Source organism: Equus caballus, chromosome 8, assembly GCF_041296265.1.
Source record: "Equus caballus isolate H_3958 breed thoroughbred chromosome 8, TB-T2T, whole genome shotgun sequence".
Lineage (NCBI taxonomy): Eukaryota > Metazoa > Chordata > Mammalia > Perissodactyla > Equidae > Equus > Equus caballus.
In genome coordinates, this window is record NC_091691.1 from 23639036 (window position 1) to 23656412 (window position 17377).

At 45.2% G+C, this 17377-nt stretch overlaps 1 protein-coding gene and 1 long non-coding RNA gene across 3 annotated transcripts in view; one reads left to right on the plus strand and one right to left on the minus strand.

Annotated features, from left to right (window-relative positions):
- Nucleotides 1–233: 233 nt before the first annotated feature.
- Nucleotides 234–1734, minus strand: LOC111774655 (uncharacterized). Its single transcript, XR_002809743.2, has 3 exons — nt 1604–1734; nt 826–917; nt 234–371 (listed from the first exon to the last, which is right to left on the minus strand). It is a non-coding gene; the product is annotated as an uncharacterized lncRNA (long non-coding RNA).
- A 5087-nt stretch (nt 1735–6821) lies between these two features.
- The window catches only part of PPTC7 (protein phosphatase targeting COQ7), a 35880-nt gene continuing 25324 nt past the window's right edge, over nt 6822–17377 (plus strand). The window contains exon 1 of one of the 2 annotated variants that reach the window (XM_023647170.2): nt 6822–7357. In XM_023647170.2, the coding sequence (XP_023502938.1) occupies nt 7126–7357 (232 nt within the window). In that variant the 5' untranslated portion in view covers nt 6822–7125. The remainder of the gene's footprint in view (nt 7358–17377) is intronic. The other variant, XR_011420829.1, reaches the window with a different exon arrangement.

Below are 17377 nucleotides of genomic sequence, written 5' to 3' on the forward strand. Positions count from 1 at the left end.
AGCAAACTTGTTTCCCAAAGACAAAGCCTTTTAGGCATAAGCTTCATTAACTGCCTTCTTAGTTTTTAGGTTTTCATCAGCTTTCTCTACCTCAACCCACAAAGAAGCATATTTCTTATATAATAAAGACCTTGTTCTTTTCATTCATTTTCATTAATAAAATATACCCCTATTCTGTGAGTAAAGTCAGAGTCTGGGCTCCCCAAATCCATAGCAATCAATGATCAAGGCTTATGCAATTAACAAATGAGAGCCAACTTGAGATCCCAGTGGTGGGGTGAGCCTTACCAGCGTGTGACAAGCCAACTGCAGTCAAGAGATCAGCCCCTCCCCGGGTCCTGCTTATGACCACGAATGAAGATCAGAACAATCTGCAGAAGAAGATTGGGGGCTGCTGACTTGGCAGCACCCACCTACACCCTGTGTTCATGCTGTAAAAAGGTTACAACTCCACAAACAAGAGCTCTGTCAACCCCGTAGAATTTAGCTGCCTTTGCTGTTTAAAATCAAGCCTGGAGCTTTGCTGAAAGATGTAATACAAGAAGCAAAAATCTACCCACCAGAGCCTAAACGTTTGTAAGCTAAAGCTCTGTCGTCTTTAAAGTAAGCAATCCCGAGGGGAGAAAGGCTCCCCCCCCCAACTCCCCCCCCATAACCTAATCCCTGTCCCAGCCACCTGCTGAGGTCAAAGCCGTGCTCACATGGGTAAGGTCAAGGCCCGCCCCAGAGGTCCTTGTATTCAGGCCCCTGCCAGGTGAAATCTTGCTGAACAACTGTAGCTGTCACAAACTACCCAGGTCAAGAACCCACCTGACTCATAATTACCTTTAAGCCTGGAGCCCTGATCACACTGGAAACCTGATCTCCAAGTGTTATTTCAGCCCCCAGATGTCAGTCCTCGTGGCTCTCCAAATTTTCTGAAGAGAAAATTAACATGTTGGGGTTTACAAGGTGATAATTAATGACCCCCCCTCTTGGCCTTTCCAAATTCTAAACCCACGGAGAAGGAGAGGTGTGAATCAGGCTGCTGGAGCTCAAAAGGGTCAGTTTTATTGGGAAGGCTGAGTGGAGAACGTGGTTTCGTTGTGCACGGGATGCCGTCTGGAGGACACTGATTTACCCGTCACAGGCTGGGCTACTGCAGACCTCCCCCAGAGGGCCCGACTCCCCATGGCGGAGGCAGAAACATGAGCGTCTAAAGGTCAGGCCACTGAAAGAAAGAAAAGAGGGAAAGAGACTGGGTAGCGTGCTTAGCACCTTCTCCCGAACCCACCAATGAGACCCACTCCCCTCGAGGAGGTATGAAAGGAGGAGGTTGGAAGTTTCCTTCACTAGTTCTACTGACAGTGGCAGTTCCCTCTTCTCCATGTAAATAAGCGGAGGAGAAGTTCCCTTCGAACAGCTGTCTTTGGTTTGGGGACCTTTTTCTGGATTCAATAACTGTAGCCATGTTCACAGGATGTGTTAGTCGGGAATCCCTGTTTTGCAAGCCAAACTCAAAGTGGCTTAAGCAAAATAGGGAATTAATATGAGTTCAGGGACTGATCTTCCTTCAGGCAAAGCTGGATTCAGGGGTTTGGTGGATGCCATGAGGCCTGCTTACCATCTCTAGGCTCTGCTTCTCTCTGTCTCGTCTTCATTCTCAGGCTGGCTCTTCCCAAGTAGTGGCAAAGATGGCCATCGGCAGTTCCAAGCCTGCATTCCACCAGCTTAGAAACCCTGCTGAGAATTTCTCCTTAATACTTTCAGCAAAATCCCAGAAGGGAGTTTCATTGGCTTTGCTTGAGTCATGTACCTTCTCTCTGGACCCAACTGTGACCAAGAGAAAGCAATGCTCTGATTGGTCAGACCTGAGCCATGTGTCCACCTCCATCGAGCCAGTTCCACGGAAACTGCGTCAACCAAGAGGACGATGAGTTATTCCTCCATGGAAAATCAAAATACTACTCTCAGAGAATGGGGGGAGTGGATGCTAGATGGGAAAACACAACCATCACACACAATGCAAAGCATGATGAGTTCATGGAACAAACAGCCTACGGCTACTTCCTTCAAAAGGGCCTCCAGGGCAGGCACCAGGAGTCTCCAGGACACCTGTCCAGTTCAGCCCAGCTCCACCCACTGACTTGCTATGGAATGAACATGTCACTCACCTCCCTTTCCTCAGCTGTAAAATAAGTTGCTTGTTCTATGTGATCTCAGGTTCTCTTAAACAAAAACATTCACTTGTTAGGTATTTATTTAGCACCCATTATAGGCCCAGCACTGTTCTGGACACTTGAGATAAAGTAGTGAATAGAATACACAAAATCCCCTGTTCCTGGGGCCGGCCCAGTGGTGCAGCGGTTAAGTTCACATGTTCCGCTTCGGCGGCCAGGGGTTCAGATTCCGAGTGCAGACATGGCACCGCTTGGCAAGCCATGCTGTGGCAGGTGTCCCACATATAAAGTAGAGGAAGATGGGCACAGATGTGAGCTCAGGGCCAGTCTTCCTCAGCAAAAAGAGGAGGATTGGCAGCAGTTAGCTCAGGGCTAATCCTCCTCAAAAAAAAAAAAAAATCCCGTGCTCTTATGGAACTTACATTTTAGTCATGGGGAAGACAAACAATAAACAAAATAACCAGTCCTAGGGACTATCAACAACAATGCAGACGAGACTGTCAGGTGGTCATGTGTTTAAACAGGTGCTCAGGGCAGATGGTGCAGGTAATGCACATTAAGTGCTGTCTAAGGGAGCTATTGTTCTCACTCTCATTACTGTTCTTATTACTGCTATTATTATTTTATTTTTTATTTTAATTATTTTTTATTATTTTTTCATTATTACTGGCGTATTAAAAGCACTTGGTGACCGCTTGGTGTCTCCAGCATGAAGTGCCCTCAGCATAGCATATAGGGCCCTCTGTAGCAGGTCCTAAACTCCTTTTTTAATTGAGATGGAATTCACATACCACAACATTCACCCTCTTAAAGGGTACAATGTTTTCCAGCATATTTATAAGGTTGTGCAACTATCACCATTATCTAATTCCAGAACATTCTCATTACCCCCCCTCCCCCCCAGAAAACCCCACACCCGCACCCGTTAGCAGTCACTTCCCATTCCCCCTCCCCCCTGCCTCTGGGAACCACTAATCTGCTTTCTTTCTCTATGGGCTTGCCTATTCTGGACATTTCACATAAACAGCCTCACACAATATGTGGTCTTTGAGACGGGTTGCTTTAATTTAGCATAGCATTTTCGTGGTTCATCTATGTTGAAGCGTGGATTAGCACGTCATTCCTTTTTATGGCCAAATAGCTCCTAAACTATTTCCCTAGCCCCACTTCTGTTATTCCTCGATTGAAACCCTCAGGTGGAGCTACACCAGACTGCCTGTTCTCCGCTCACTCTGAGCCTTCATTCAGTTTCCGTTTCCTCCTCTTGGAACGGCTGTCCCCCCTCCTCAGACCTCTGTCTGTCCATTCAGGCCTCTCACAAACGTCACCTCTTCATGAAGTGCCCTGGGCGTTCTCCCCCCCACATCCCTCCTTTATTTCCATTGACGGTGTTTATTTTCTCTATATATTTACTTCCCTTTTAACCCTCCTACTACTCTGTGACTTCCATGAAGGCACCAACATTTTTTTTATCCTTAGCCCGGAGCCTTGAACAGAACAAGTGCTCACCGAATATTTGTTCACTTGCACGGCATTGGTATAACCCAGTGGTTCTAAACTGGGGGTGATTTTGCCCCCAGGGGACACATGGCAATCTCTGGAGACGGTCTTGGTTGTCCCAGCTAGGGAGTGAGGTGTGCTACTGGTATCCAGTGGATAGAGGCGGGGATGCAGCTAAGCCCACTCCAATGCACAGGATAGCTCCCCACAACAAAGAATTTTCTGGCCCCAAATGTCAATAGTGCCAAGGTTGAGAAACCTTGCCATAAACTAATTAGTGCTTCTTTTGAATAAGTTAGCAAAAAGAAATCAAAAGAGATCAGTTTACCAGTCCGACAGAAACTCTCATTAGGGAATTCATGCTTTTTTTTTTTTTTTTTGCTTTTTTTAGGAGCTGGGGTGACTCCAGTGCAAAGCTCTTTCCTAATGCCATGGAGGTGCCCTGGGAACACAGATGGTATTTTCACCACTTGTTCGCCTCTGAGAGTGACAAGTGACCTCCCAGGAATCCTTGAAGTGCTAGGAATGTAACTCTGTTAAGGAAGAAAACTCTTAGGGCCTTTTAAGTGTAGTAAAATGTCAAAATGTCAAAAGTGAATTGTGCTCCTGGGGGAGGGCAGGGGAAGGTGTTTTTTCAAAATACTCTCTCCTGGCGATGATGAAACGCCCCAGGATGGCGAAACTTTTCAGAGCTGGCTCTGGAATAAATGATTCAAGGGAACCTGAGGCCTTGTCTCCTCTCCTTTCCAAAAAGCGCAAAGGAGCTCTGAGAAAGGATTTGGTGCACATGGTGCTCTGGCGAGCAACTCATTTGCAGGAAACTCAAGACACCTGTATCATTTAACGCTGCAAGCGGCAGCCCCATGAGAGCAGACGTTAACAGCTTCAGAGTCACATCTTACGTTCCTGCTCATCTCATCCAACCGGTTCTTCTGAGTGACACAGAAATTAGGTAATACAGGCCCTGAAATGAAAGGTAGGGGCAGTCTGAAGGAGTCTGACAAGGCAAGGAATAGGGGTTGACATGCTATTTTAAAAAGTTTGTCCTTGGGGTAGAATTACCTGACAGCCCGGCTGGGATCTGGTAGTGGTGTGTGCTTGAAAGAACAACCTTTAGCACAGCTGGCGTGGACATAAATGCCAAGCAGAGGATCTTTGGGGCTGCACCCTCTCTTGTGGGTGCTCTCCAATTCTCGTGGGCCAGAAAAAATAGCAAGGTGTGACTGTGTTCTTGGGATCACTATATCCTTTATCCAATAAATGAACTTTTTTGGGGGATCTACATATTTGACAAAGTGCCACTCACTATATTAAGTGACTTAATCAGTCCAATTTTGATGAAAACCCTAAGGACACAAACATATAGAGTACTCGGTACACTGTGAACTGTTTAATGACAGTAATTAGGATAACAGAATACTACACTCTGAGTGGATAGTTGGCAGATGTATTAAGAAAGGTATAAAAATCTTTTCAAGAGTGAGATAAGAGTCCCCAGAATAAGTACAGACCTGTCAACAGTGAATGGGAAAGGACCAACGCTTCTGGGTGATACATATGTATGTTTCGATAAAACTAAAAATTACTCCAAATTAGATCACTTGCCTCAAATCTCAATTTTCTTTTATTTGTGAACCTCATTCATTCAATCATTACTTTACTCAACAGACATTATTTTTTATATTATTTATAGTTTGTATTCAATTATTCCTTGTTTTAATTCAATAAATATTTACAAACTCCCCTACTGTGTGCCAGGCATTGCATCAGATCCTAATAATAAAATGCCATATGATCCTTGCCTTTGGGGAACTTAGGATCTAGCGAAATATTCATTCATTCTTTCATTCATTTACTAAAGTATTTACAATTTGCCCATATGTTCTGGGGATACAGCCAGAAAGAGCACAGGACCCTCGGATAACGGAATAACATTCTAGTGAGTAGAAGGAAGAGCAAAAGCAAAGGCCATGAGGCAGCTGTGAGTATGGTTAGAGCCCAGTCAGCTCAGGGGACATGGCACCAAATGGGGTGGAGAGGTACGCAAGGGTTAGATTATGTATAGCGCCACTGAGCATGATATGTAATCTGAATGTACATTCACACACAGATACAAATATATTACACATATTTGGTGAGCTAATCTTCCCGTTAGATTACAAACTCCCTATTAAATTTAGTTATTATTCAACCTAAATAATTTCAGGAGAAGGTTTCTTATAATAATAGTCAAAATCTGGAGAAGGCTACTGATGTCTTTGTTAGGGGTGAGCTGAGAGCTTTAAAAAAAAGGAGGGAAGCTGCCTTTCTTGCCAAGGGCTGTCCTTTTGAGGAGAAGAGGTGGCAGCTGTGGAAGGAGAGAGGAAGGGGCCTCATCTTTGCAAGTTTTTAGCATTGCATGACCTCTCTGGGCACCCAAGGCATTGGTCGGGAAAAGACCTGCTTAGCCAGCTGGACCCTCAAGAAAATTAAGGTTTGGGACAAAGAAATTTGGGGCCTGGACTTTTTTACTCCCAATTTGGCAGGACCATCTGCAAAGTCTGAAACACTTCTGTGTGACATATCTGCAGTGGCCGTGCCTGTATCTCCATCACTGTCTCCCCCACTCAACCCCCACCCCCAATCTAATAGGGACTTACAGCATATTCTTGAATGTTCCTAAATACTATGCAAAATGGCTCTTCTTTCCAAACAGATTGCTGCCCCTAAACCCTTCTAGTATATAAATTTTGGAGGCGTCACTAGATTTGTGTACTTCAGTTTCTTAATGTGTATACTACAGAATAATATTACGTGACCTATTATGCGACCTAGTTTCCTTCAGGTTGTTCTTTAAAGAGGTGGTGGCGTTACTTAAAAGAACAGCCTTTAAGAGAGACAGTTAAAACAGGGGAGGAAACTCTCAAACAGCCCACTTGTAATTCTCAGTAACTTAACTGAGATCCAGCGTCTGGGGAATCCTCCTAGGTCCTGGACGTTAGGCAGTCAAGTAAAAAGCGACCACAACTCCCGGACTACAACTCCCAGGAGACATTGCGTCCACACCCTCTGCGCACGCTCGACCTCGGTGATTGCACACGGCTGCGAGCCCGAGGGGGCGGGGCTTGGGCCTGAGCCGCGAATCGTGGGCGGGGCTAGGGGCGTGGCCGCGGAGGGGGCGGCGCTCCCGGCGCGGCCCGGAACACGCTAGTGGAGCGGAAGATGGCGGCGGCAGCGGTGGCTGCAGCCGAGACCCCAGTCGGGCTGAAGCGGAGGAGCCGCTGGCTCTGACCTCGCTCTGGCTCCGGTGCGCGCGGCGGAGCGTGTGCGAGGCCCCGCGCGGCGGGCAGGGGCGGCGGCGGCGACTGCGCGCCGCCCTGAGGAGCGCGGCGGCGGCGCGGCGGCGGCGGAGGAGAGAGCCGGCTCCGGGCCTCTGCGTTCTCCTGCTCCCCGGGCCCCCCGCCTCCTCGGGGGGGCGGCGGCGGCGATGTTCTCGGTCCTCTCGTACGGGCGGCTGGTGGCCCGCGCCGTGCTGGGCGGCCTCTCGCAGACCGACCCCAGGGCCGGCGGCGGCGGCGGCGGCGGCGGCGGCGACTACGGGCTGGTGACGGCCGGCTGCGGCTTCGGCAAGGACTTTCGGAAGGGCCTCCTCAAGAAGGGCGCGTGCTACGGGGACGACGCGTGCTTCGTGGCCCGGCACCGCTCGGCCGACGTGCTCGGTGAGTCCCCGGCCCGGCCCCCCGGCCCGGCCCCCCGGCCCGGCCCCGGCCCCGGATCCGCCTCCCGGGGACTCCCCGCGCGGGGCTTCCCCGTGCCCGCGGGCGGGGAGCGGAGCCAGCGGCGGCCCGCTCGCAGCGAGCGCTTACGATGTGCCAGGCGCCGCGCCAAGCGCTCCGGGGTGCCTTTTCCGCTCGAACAACCCCCATTGGAGAGGTGAGGAAACCGAGGCGCAGGGCTGTCGAGACACGTGCTCAAGGTCACCCAGCCCGAGGATGTGACCAGTTTGTCCGAGTCCAGAACCGCACTCTGAGTCCCCTGGCCGCGGCAGCCCCGGACGACCTCGTCCCCTCCCCCGGCGGCACCTGCAGCTCCGGAGCCCGCTGCGTTTCCTCCCCCCTCCTCCCTCCGCGTGCCCCGGGGATCCCCGCTGCTCCGCAGGCTCCGGACGGCTCCGCCCGGCCCCGGGCTGCGGGATCCCGAGCGACCGTGCGGCGCGAGCCCCGGACACCCGGCCGCATCCCTTCGCCGCCTCGAGCGTGGCCGGGTCTCCATCCTTTCCGGAGTCTCGCGGCGGGGGCCGCTGGCCTGCTGAAAAAGCACTCGCAGCGCATTCTCCCGCGCTGATCTTGCCCACTCGAGGTCACTTGGGGTGGAGGAGAATCTCCTTGACCCAAAATAGAACGGTCGAACACTCTTCCAGACTGCAGCCAGGGAAGCCTTGAAAATTGGTTAAAGGTTTTTCAGGCCACAGGTGCTTCCGAAGGCCTCTTGCAGTCGGGGGCTGGGAGACGGGGCTAAATGTAGTTCCCAGGCGATCAGAAACTTTACCTAACGGACGTCTTTGGAGGCGATGTATGTATGCACCGTGCAGTAGTATGCCATTAAATCTCCTTTAATAAATAAAGCACTTCCTTTGAAATTGAAGGACATGCTGTCATTGAACTGGGAGGCAAATGTCACTTCGGTTTCACTTCTCTGGTGAGATTAAGTTTTTGGTCACTTTTAAATTTCATATGCTGAGGCAGAGTTTGGCATCGGAACAATTGGTCCTGTAACTTTTTATGACTATAATTATTTTTAAATTTGATCTCAGCATAACTGGGTGTTATCTTTGCTTCTCCTCCATGTAGTGTTTGTGAACACGGAACTGGAAAGGTTCTTCTCAGTTTAACTTTAGATGACCCCGTTACCTGCGTTGAGAAAATCCTTTAGTGTGTAGGCAACACTCTTAATGTTAACTTTAAGAGAGAGAGAGACTCCTCAGAAGGTCGAGGAGCTTGCAGATTAAAATCCCACGACTCTACTCTGAAGTCAGCTTGACCCTGACTCAGTATCTTTGTTAAAGGGCTCTCAGTGGCTGTCTTTTTTCCAATACATTTAGGAGCGCTTCCCTCAGTGAGCTTGTGGCCTGTGCTGCTTTTTCAAGTTGCAGTCATAGTGCTACAGGATAGGGGACAGTGAGCCCCTCTGGTTCCCCCTTATACACCTGCTGTCTGCTATCTTTTGTGATTTGGTTGATGAATTGGGGGATATTGGAATGTGTCAAGTCCCTATGCTGAAGCTTGATGTAAAAATTTTTGAAGGCCATCTTCTTATTGGAGTGGAATATTTATAAGGGTATGGGACATTTTGGTCAAATGTATTCTGAAAAAAGTATCAGCATACCATTCTGGCAGGAACCTAGCCTGATTTGGTGCTCAGCTTCCCCACTTACCAGCTCTGGATCTGTGGTTTTGGGCGAGAGCCTCTCAGCTCCTTGTCCTCATCTAGCCCAGAGGATGAAGGGAGTGGACTACCTGACCCTCAAGGACTTCAGACCATCAGATCATATTTTCCTTTTGTTTGGAAAAGACAGCACTCTGTTATTTTGCCCCTCAAATAACGGGCATTACTTTCTATCTTATTCATGTGGGCACTTTCAGTGGATTTCTTCCGTTTTATATCTGGCACTAAGTCAGTGGTTCTTAACTTCCCTTGGTTCACAGGCTCTGAGAATTTTTGACTGCCCAAGGTCTCTCTCCCCAGAAAAATGTGCATAGACAAAATTTTGCGTAGGTGTCTGGGGACTTCACTGACCCCATGATGTCCATCCATGTACCACCTAGAGGGCCATGTGTGGGTACCAAGTTAATCTCTCTACCCCTCCCGAAAGGAATGTCACCAGGCATAATCCGACAGATTGTCACTTATGTGCCCTGGGGGTGGTCTTTGGCCCTCCCTTTGACAAAGAACCATTTTAAGAATGTGTGTGTGTGTGTGTGTGTTGTGCCCAAATCGGAGGAGACAGGTTCTCCAGGACTGTCCTGTTTTGGAGGAGCTCTTCCGGATGTCATCTTAACTTTCAGGAGCCACCTGAAACGACTGAGTTGGCCTCATTTGATCTCTGGCTTCCACAGACCAGTCCGTATGATAGCGACTTCTGTTTTATCACAGGCAGATCTGATTGTCTCTTGCTGTGAAAGAGGTGATGCATCTTGGCGAGCCTTTAATATTGCTTTTTACTCTGGAAGTTGGAGTTGTAAACTGAATTGCATTAAAAGGCTACTTTGAATAATGATGTTATGTTGAACCTCAGTGCTCTGAACATTCTAGTTCTATGGGTAATCCATTTTCTTTGGTTGACACTGTTTATTGCTGAGTATCTCTGCAAGTCACTGTGGTCATCTAGGACTCCTTGACTGTTTGGAATGAAAGCTGCTTATTTCTTTTTGTGATAGAAAGAGAAAGCTGTTTCATTTCTTTAATTTCGAATAGATCTGTCTTATTAGTCATGCAGTGACTAAGAGTACTTGGTGCTTTACAACATTTTGTAGAGTCCCGACTGGATTTCTCTTAGGAAAAACCAACTATGGTGGGTGTGGTGAGACACAGGAACCACTCCTATCTCCTGGAAAATTGGCAAAGGTGCTTTCTCTTTATTAGGTCCAGCAGGAGTAAACCAGTACCAGCAGGAAATGTGTGCACTTTTTCTTTTTTCTCTGTGGCTAATCTTGGGTTCTCTTGTTACTTTCTATGGCATGGATACCTAAGTACACAAAAATATGAGAGCTGCCTAGTGTGTAATCGCTGGACCTCCCACAGCCCTAAGCTGCTTAACAATAGAATCCAAGACTGTTGAGAGTTGTAAGACTTAGAAATCTTGGAGTCCAGTTCTTTCATTTTACTGATGAGAAATGGAGGCCTCCAGAGGGTCAAATGACTTTGCTGAGGTTACTCTCCTAGTTAATGGCAGAACCAGGGCTAGCACCAAGGCTCCCCATTCCAGTCCTCTTTCCGTTACACCTCTGGTTAAGTTTTGTTGACAAGATAGATGAATTCAAAACCAGTCTGTCCTCTCATACTGTTTGTCTTTCTAATGCTTTTCCTGCTGAAGAGTGTGTGTGTTTTTACAACTTCTTTATTCACTCTATGACTCATAATTAAAATGCACCAAAACCTCTGCATCCTAAACCACAATTTACTGAAACCACTTCTTTAAAAAATGGCAGCATCGTCTATGCCATGTAAATTCTGACCTCTGAGTATTGTTTTAAAGTAATTCTTATAAAACTGAGAGATGTTTGTTTAAGTTTGATTTAACTTGAAACCTCAAAAAGAAATGAAAACAATTTCATTTGGATCTGATTTTGCTTGTGGCCAGGATTTTGAAATGGTTTTGTGAGTAATGTGAGTCTTAAAATGTGTTGTCTTGAGGTATAAGGATTATATGAACAATATAAAGATCTGAATTTTATTTAGGAAGTGAATAGACTGAGTAGGATTTGATGTTTTCCAACAGTCATGATAGTTTCAGTATATTTGGTAAAACCTCGATATCTGAAAGCGTGTTGTCCTTTTAACAAAGCAGTCACCTTGGGAGAGGGTGTTTGTGTGCTAATTGCAGCCCTTCAGGATGTCCTGTTTAGAATTTCCCTCAGCTAGATTTCAAGCCTTGTCAAAAAAACCAGTCTTACATAGTTATAATTTTCTGAAAGTCAAAATCCAGCCTGATCTATCTATTGACAACAGACATGACCCTGGTTGAATATTTGAAAATCAAAATATGTAATTCACCTGTCATAACATTCACCTTTTAAAGTGAAAAATTCAGTGGCACTTAATACATTCACAAGGTTGTGCAACCACCACAACTAACTAGTTCCAGAGCATGTTCATCACCCCAAAAGAAACCCCCTACCTTTTAGCAGTCACTCCCCAGTCTCCCCTCCCTCACTGCTTGGCAACGAAAAATAGATTTTGACTCTATATATTTGCCTGTTCTACACATTTCCTATAAATGGAATCATACAATATGTGGTCTTTTGTGTCTGGCTTTTTTTCACTTAGTATTGTATTTTCAAGATTCACCCACATTGTAGTGTCAGTACTTCATCCCTTTTTAGGGCAGAATAATATTCCATTGTATGGATACTACATTTTGTTTATCCATTCATGTGTCGATGGACATTGGGTTGTTTCCACTTTTTGGCTGTTGTGAATAGTGCTGCTGTGACACATTCATGTACAGGCCTTTGTGTGAACATATATTTTCCATTTTCTTGGGTATATACGTAGGAATGGAATTATTGAATCATAGTGTAACTCTATAACTTTATGAGGAATATGGTTGTTTTTTATATATTTATTTTACTATAATTCTAATATAATTATTTTATACAAGGGAAAGCGTTCTAAGGGTTCTAAGATCGGTCAGTAGTTTGAATATACCTGATACCATATGCCTGCTTTCAAGAGAAATTGGTAGAATGTAAAGGAAGTGTGAATTGTGGATTTAGTAAAATAGCCTTCAAGGACTCATAGAACACCAGGGTTTAAGAAGCCACTGACCCCCTCCCCTCCAGCCCCCCAAAAAAAGCCACTGACTAGTTGCTGTTTGACTTTTCTGACTGTTCCATCATTCTGAAATAAATAAGATTACAGGGTTGATGGGTAGAGGCATTTTGCTGTTTGTTTGTTTTTTAAAGATTTTATTTTTCCTTTTTCTCCCCAAAGCCCCCCGGTACATAGTTGCATATTCTTCGTTGTGGGTCCTTCTAGTTGTGGCATGTGGGACGCTGCCTCAGTGTGGTTTGATGAGCAGTGCCATGTCCGCGCCCAGGATTCGAACCAACGAAACACTGGGCCACCTGCAGCGGAGCGCGCGAACTTAACCACTCGGCCACGGGGCCAGCCCCATGCTGTTTGTTTTTTAAAGTCTGCTCTCTGATATTTTTCTCACTTAACTGTATAGAAATACTGTACTTTTCATAAGATTCTTAAAAGGCACATTATTTTTAAAGTCATTTCCTCATTTGTTATACTGTCAGAGCTACGTTTCCTTTGTTCACAGTCTTTAATCTAGAGATTCTCAAGCATAGTTTTAAATTTTTCTAACTTCCAGCTTCTCTCTCAATTTGTTAATAATCTCCTTAAAGGATTCTGGATGAATCTTTTTTTGTAGAGCAAGTGATTAAATTTTAAAAGCATGACTGTTTCTACTTTTTAGAAAATACGTTTTGGTAAAGGAGTTTTAAGTTGTAGCGGAAGGTAGGCCGCAGGTTTTAGCTGGTTGGGTTGGGGGGTAGGAGGGGTACCTGGGCTGGGGGAGGCTGGTCCCTGAACTTTAGCACTGCTCTGTGAAACTGGGCAGTACATAACCTGAATGCTTGCAACACCATCCAGTGGAGTTTGTACTGCTCTGTGACTCGAGGCACTACACCGGGTCAGAGTATTTGACCTACAACCACGTTCTTTCAATAAACGCTTATGTCAAGTTCAAGCTAAATGCCAAATTCATGTTTTTGTACATCCCCATGCCTTTTAGAGAGGCCTTACCTGAAGCTTTAGGTTCAGAATTTTCAGAAAAATGCTTTGGAAAAGTAAGTTAACAGTAAAGTTAACAGTTTTCTTTCTAAAGAAATTCTCTTTTCAAACCAGGCATTCTGGTTAGTTGACCACGATGTGCCTTGTGAGTTTGCCTTTCAAAATGGTCTCATTTTAAGAAGTGGTGCCCTAGGTCCTAATCTTTATCGTTAGTAATAAAATTCAGTGACCTGTCTTGTTTGGGAGTTGTCAGATATTTTTAATATCTGATAGTTTTCCATCTCCCTGAGATCTAAAATCACTGTTTCCTATTGTTAAACAGTTCACCATAAATTGCATCATAAGCCAAGAGTTTTTGCAAAAGCTGACCCACGGCAGAGGGCCTGGGCTGATAGCACACACTTACACGTTTAAACTTGAGTTGGCGGGTGGCACAGCTCTTTCAATTTAATTTAAAATGTTAAGGAAAAGATGCTCAATGCTTTTAAATAGATCCCAAAAGAAACTTGAGTGGATTGGGGACTGGGGCAGGAGTTTTCTTTACAGACTAAAAGTACTCTTCTCTGTTCCTCGTAAGCATTTATTCAATATCTGACACAAAATATGATTCATCTTACCGGGGCTTTATATAGTGCTTTAGATTTTACAGCGCGTTTTTGTTTTACCTGATTTAATCTTTCAGCTATAAACGAGCTGCTCTTATCTCCACTTAGTCTGCATCTGATTCCCCATCTATAAAGTTGACTCACCAGTAAGGTCGATACAGCTGGTATCAGAGCTGTGACTTGGACCTAAGTTTCATGCTTGCATGTCTGGTGCTTTTAAGTAAATGGTATTGTTGTGTGCTTATAAAAGTAACGCATGTTCAGAAAAGCATAGTATAAAACACGTGTAATTCGTGACTCAGCTGTACTCAGCCTGGTTTCCTCCAGCCTTTGTGTATAGATTGTATGTATATACATTATTAAAGAAAGTTAGATTAAGGTGTGTTCTGTGTGATGAGATTTTTGTGTAATGTAAATTGAGCATTTCTATACTGATAAGCATAACTACATCATATTTTACTGCCTGCACAGTCTGTAATTTATTTAACCAGTCCTCTATTTTTAGTTATTTCAATTATTTCCAATTTTCTGTTACAAGTAGCACTAGAGTGAATATCTGTACATCTGAATATTTCCTTAGCATAAATTCCTTGAAGAAGAGCTCCTGAGTCCAAGGCTGTGAACATCTACAAGGCCTCTGATATAAGTATTAGCACAGGTCCCTCCAGAAAGGTTATACTAATTTACACTTTTGCAGTTGCTGTGAAATCGCTCTCATCATTAAGCTCATTGTTGATCTTGACTCTGTCACATTTAACAATTTATAAATTTACCAGGTTCTTAAACATTGTTTTTGAGGTAAGTTTGTAGCTGGTGAATAGTTCTAGAATGATTGAGTTGGTGGTACGAATCCCAGAGACTACAAAATGACTGCAGAACCTTTGCCACAGACGACAAAAGTGACTTCCTACAAAGAGTACTTTCTGTTGAAGGCCCAGGACTATTTTGACTCAGGGCAGTTCCAACACATTTTTGCACTGATTTTTCTTTCGTTAACAGACTATTTTGAAAAGAAAGGGAATTTCTTTCTTTTTGTACTACTGCAACTGTACATTTTGGTCTTTTGAGGATGCCATCACCCAGCAAGTTTTCTGACTTCCCAGAATTAGTCTGTGCTGTCATTTGTGGTAGATGCGAAAGGTTAGCTGTGCTGAGTGGAGCAAACAAAAAAGTGCTTCTGTTTTCACTTCAGTGTTTGGAGAGCAGTTCTGGGTAAGAAAATGGATTTGAGCTATTTGCATAAGAGCTAGAAAACTGCCCATGGCCTCCAGGTTGACCACTAATTGGTAATACAGTCATCAGTGTTTCCATGAAATGAGATAGGTCTAAACAGGAATGTCCTGTACATGCACTGTTTTTAAAAATCCGCTTCTCTTGGTTCTTGAGTGGCAGCTTTGATCTTCTCGTTGTTTTTCTTGTTCACGTACGCTGAATTCACTGAACAGTCAAGGGTCGTTGGATAACAAGGTTAGTGTGTTTTATGAATACATTGTACACATGCATATTTATTTACAGATCATTTGAATTCAGTGAAGTCTGTTAATACTAATCTGTAACATGTTTTATTCTTTTATCAGAATTTAAGTTGAAAAACGGTTGGCTTGACTTTTTTGTTAGTGGCTCAAAGGAGAAAAAGTTCTCTGACATTTTAGGTGGTTAAAACTAAAGTAAAAGGACATGGATTAGTGTTTTTATTCTCGGAATTGTTATTGAAACTCCTCTGAAAACATGCATGTGGTGGTGTGCTAAGGGGAAAGGATAAACTGGAAAGCCTGAAATGGGGCCTATGCTTCAAAGCTAGTTCATGCAGTACTGTAATATTGTATGTGAAAAGTAAAGTACAGCCGCATCCGTTAACCATTATTTCATAAAGAGTTCCTAAGACAGGCTCCCTTTTCTTGCGGTGTGACTTAGAATCTCAGAACCTTAGATCTTAGAAAAAGGAACTCTCGAGAGAATTTGTCCTCCTGCCCCTTATTTCACGGATGAGAAAACTAAAGCTTCGAGAAGTGATTAGCCAGTGTCCTACAGCCAGTTAGTGGCAAAGAAAGCTGGGAGTGGCACCCTCTCCAGACTCCTTTTCAAGCCTCCTTCCCTCAAGCCTTCTTCTGAAGATGTTCTGTGAGAGGAGCGTCTTGTAGCCAGCTCTGACCCAGGGCCCGACACCTTGTGCAACTCGACGATGAGATAATGGGTTCCTTCTCTTTTTGGTGTTCTTGGATGAAAGTTTGTATACCAGAGTGTTGGTATTTTAACTTTTCCGTACAGTCAACTGAACTCAGTGTTCACTGGTTGTCTCCTGTTAGTCCCTGACAGGTGCTGTGGAGAAGACCATGAACCAGACAGACTTGAGCCCTGAAGTTTCCATGTGGTGGGGAAGGCACACATATGAAAGGATCACACACGTTAGGTGTTGTGGAAGCCTGGAGTCAGGCCGTGAGAGATGGGTTTCTCGGTAAACCGAGGCAAGTGAGGAGAAGAATGGTAAGGCCGCAGAGGGAGGGCTCAGCAAAGGCACGGAAGAAGACACCCCAAGCACAGCTGCTTTGTGGCTAGAGAGTAGTTTGGGCTGGCAGGGTGGGGATGGCAAGGGCGGTTGAGAAGCCGATGTTAGAAAACAGATTGAGACCAAATTGTTGGAGGTCACAATTGCCATGGTAAGGGGTTGGGTGTTGTTTGTTTTGTTTTTTGGTGGAAAGCTATAGAAGATGTTTTTGCTTTTGTTGTTTGAGTTTGGTCTGGTTGTTTTTGAAGAGGCGGCACATTCAGATGGTAGAAAATTGAAAAGAGCACACGGTGAAGTCTCCCTCTCACCCTTGTCTCCCTGGGAGGTGTCTCTCAAGAGGAAGCAATGTTACCAGTTTCTTGTGTATCCTTCTAAAGAATGTTTTTACATATACAAGGAAGTAAGTATGTATGTGGAAGGTATTTGACAAGAAGAGTAATATGGACATAGCGATCTTGTAGGGAAAAAAAATGATACAGAGGGTATAATGGGAGAGCAAGAGGCAAAAGACCAGTTAGGAAGCTACTGAAATAGTCTGAGCTAGAAAGGACTTTAACTAGGGCCCTGGAAAGTAGTTGGACTTCAGACACATTGCAGACATAGAATCAACAGGACTTAGTGACAATTGGACCAAGAAGGTGAGCAAGAAAGAAAAATTGATTTTGAGGTTTTGCATCTGGAAGCTTCCTTAAGGTTTCCAGCCTAACAGTGTGGGTGGGTTGGGTTAGGAAATGCGAGAGAAAGATCAAGTTTAGAAACAGAAAACGGGGATTGCGTGGTGCAAGAGGGACTTCAGAGGCAGAATCATCTGGCTGGCAGGATGCTTGCATCCAGCGGCCTTTATCGAGTTCTGAGTGCTCCAGCAATGAGTCTCATTAGAAGCACCTGTGCAGTTTGGCTTTTCTACTTTGCTGGAAGGCCCACGCCCACCCTGACATACTGACTCAGGAGGTGGGGCTTGGGTTCCACGAGTAATCTCAATGCGCAGTAAGAATTGAGAACTGTTGTGCCAGGTACGAGGCCAGCCCCTGTGGATGAAACGATGGTTAGTACTGTGAAAGGGCCTCATCCCTGAAGGGTCCCAATGTGAAGAGGGAGAACAGAGA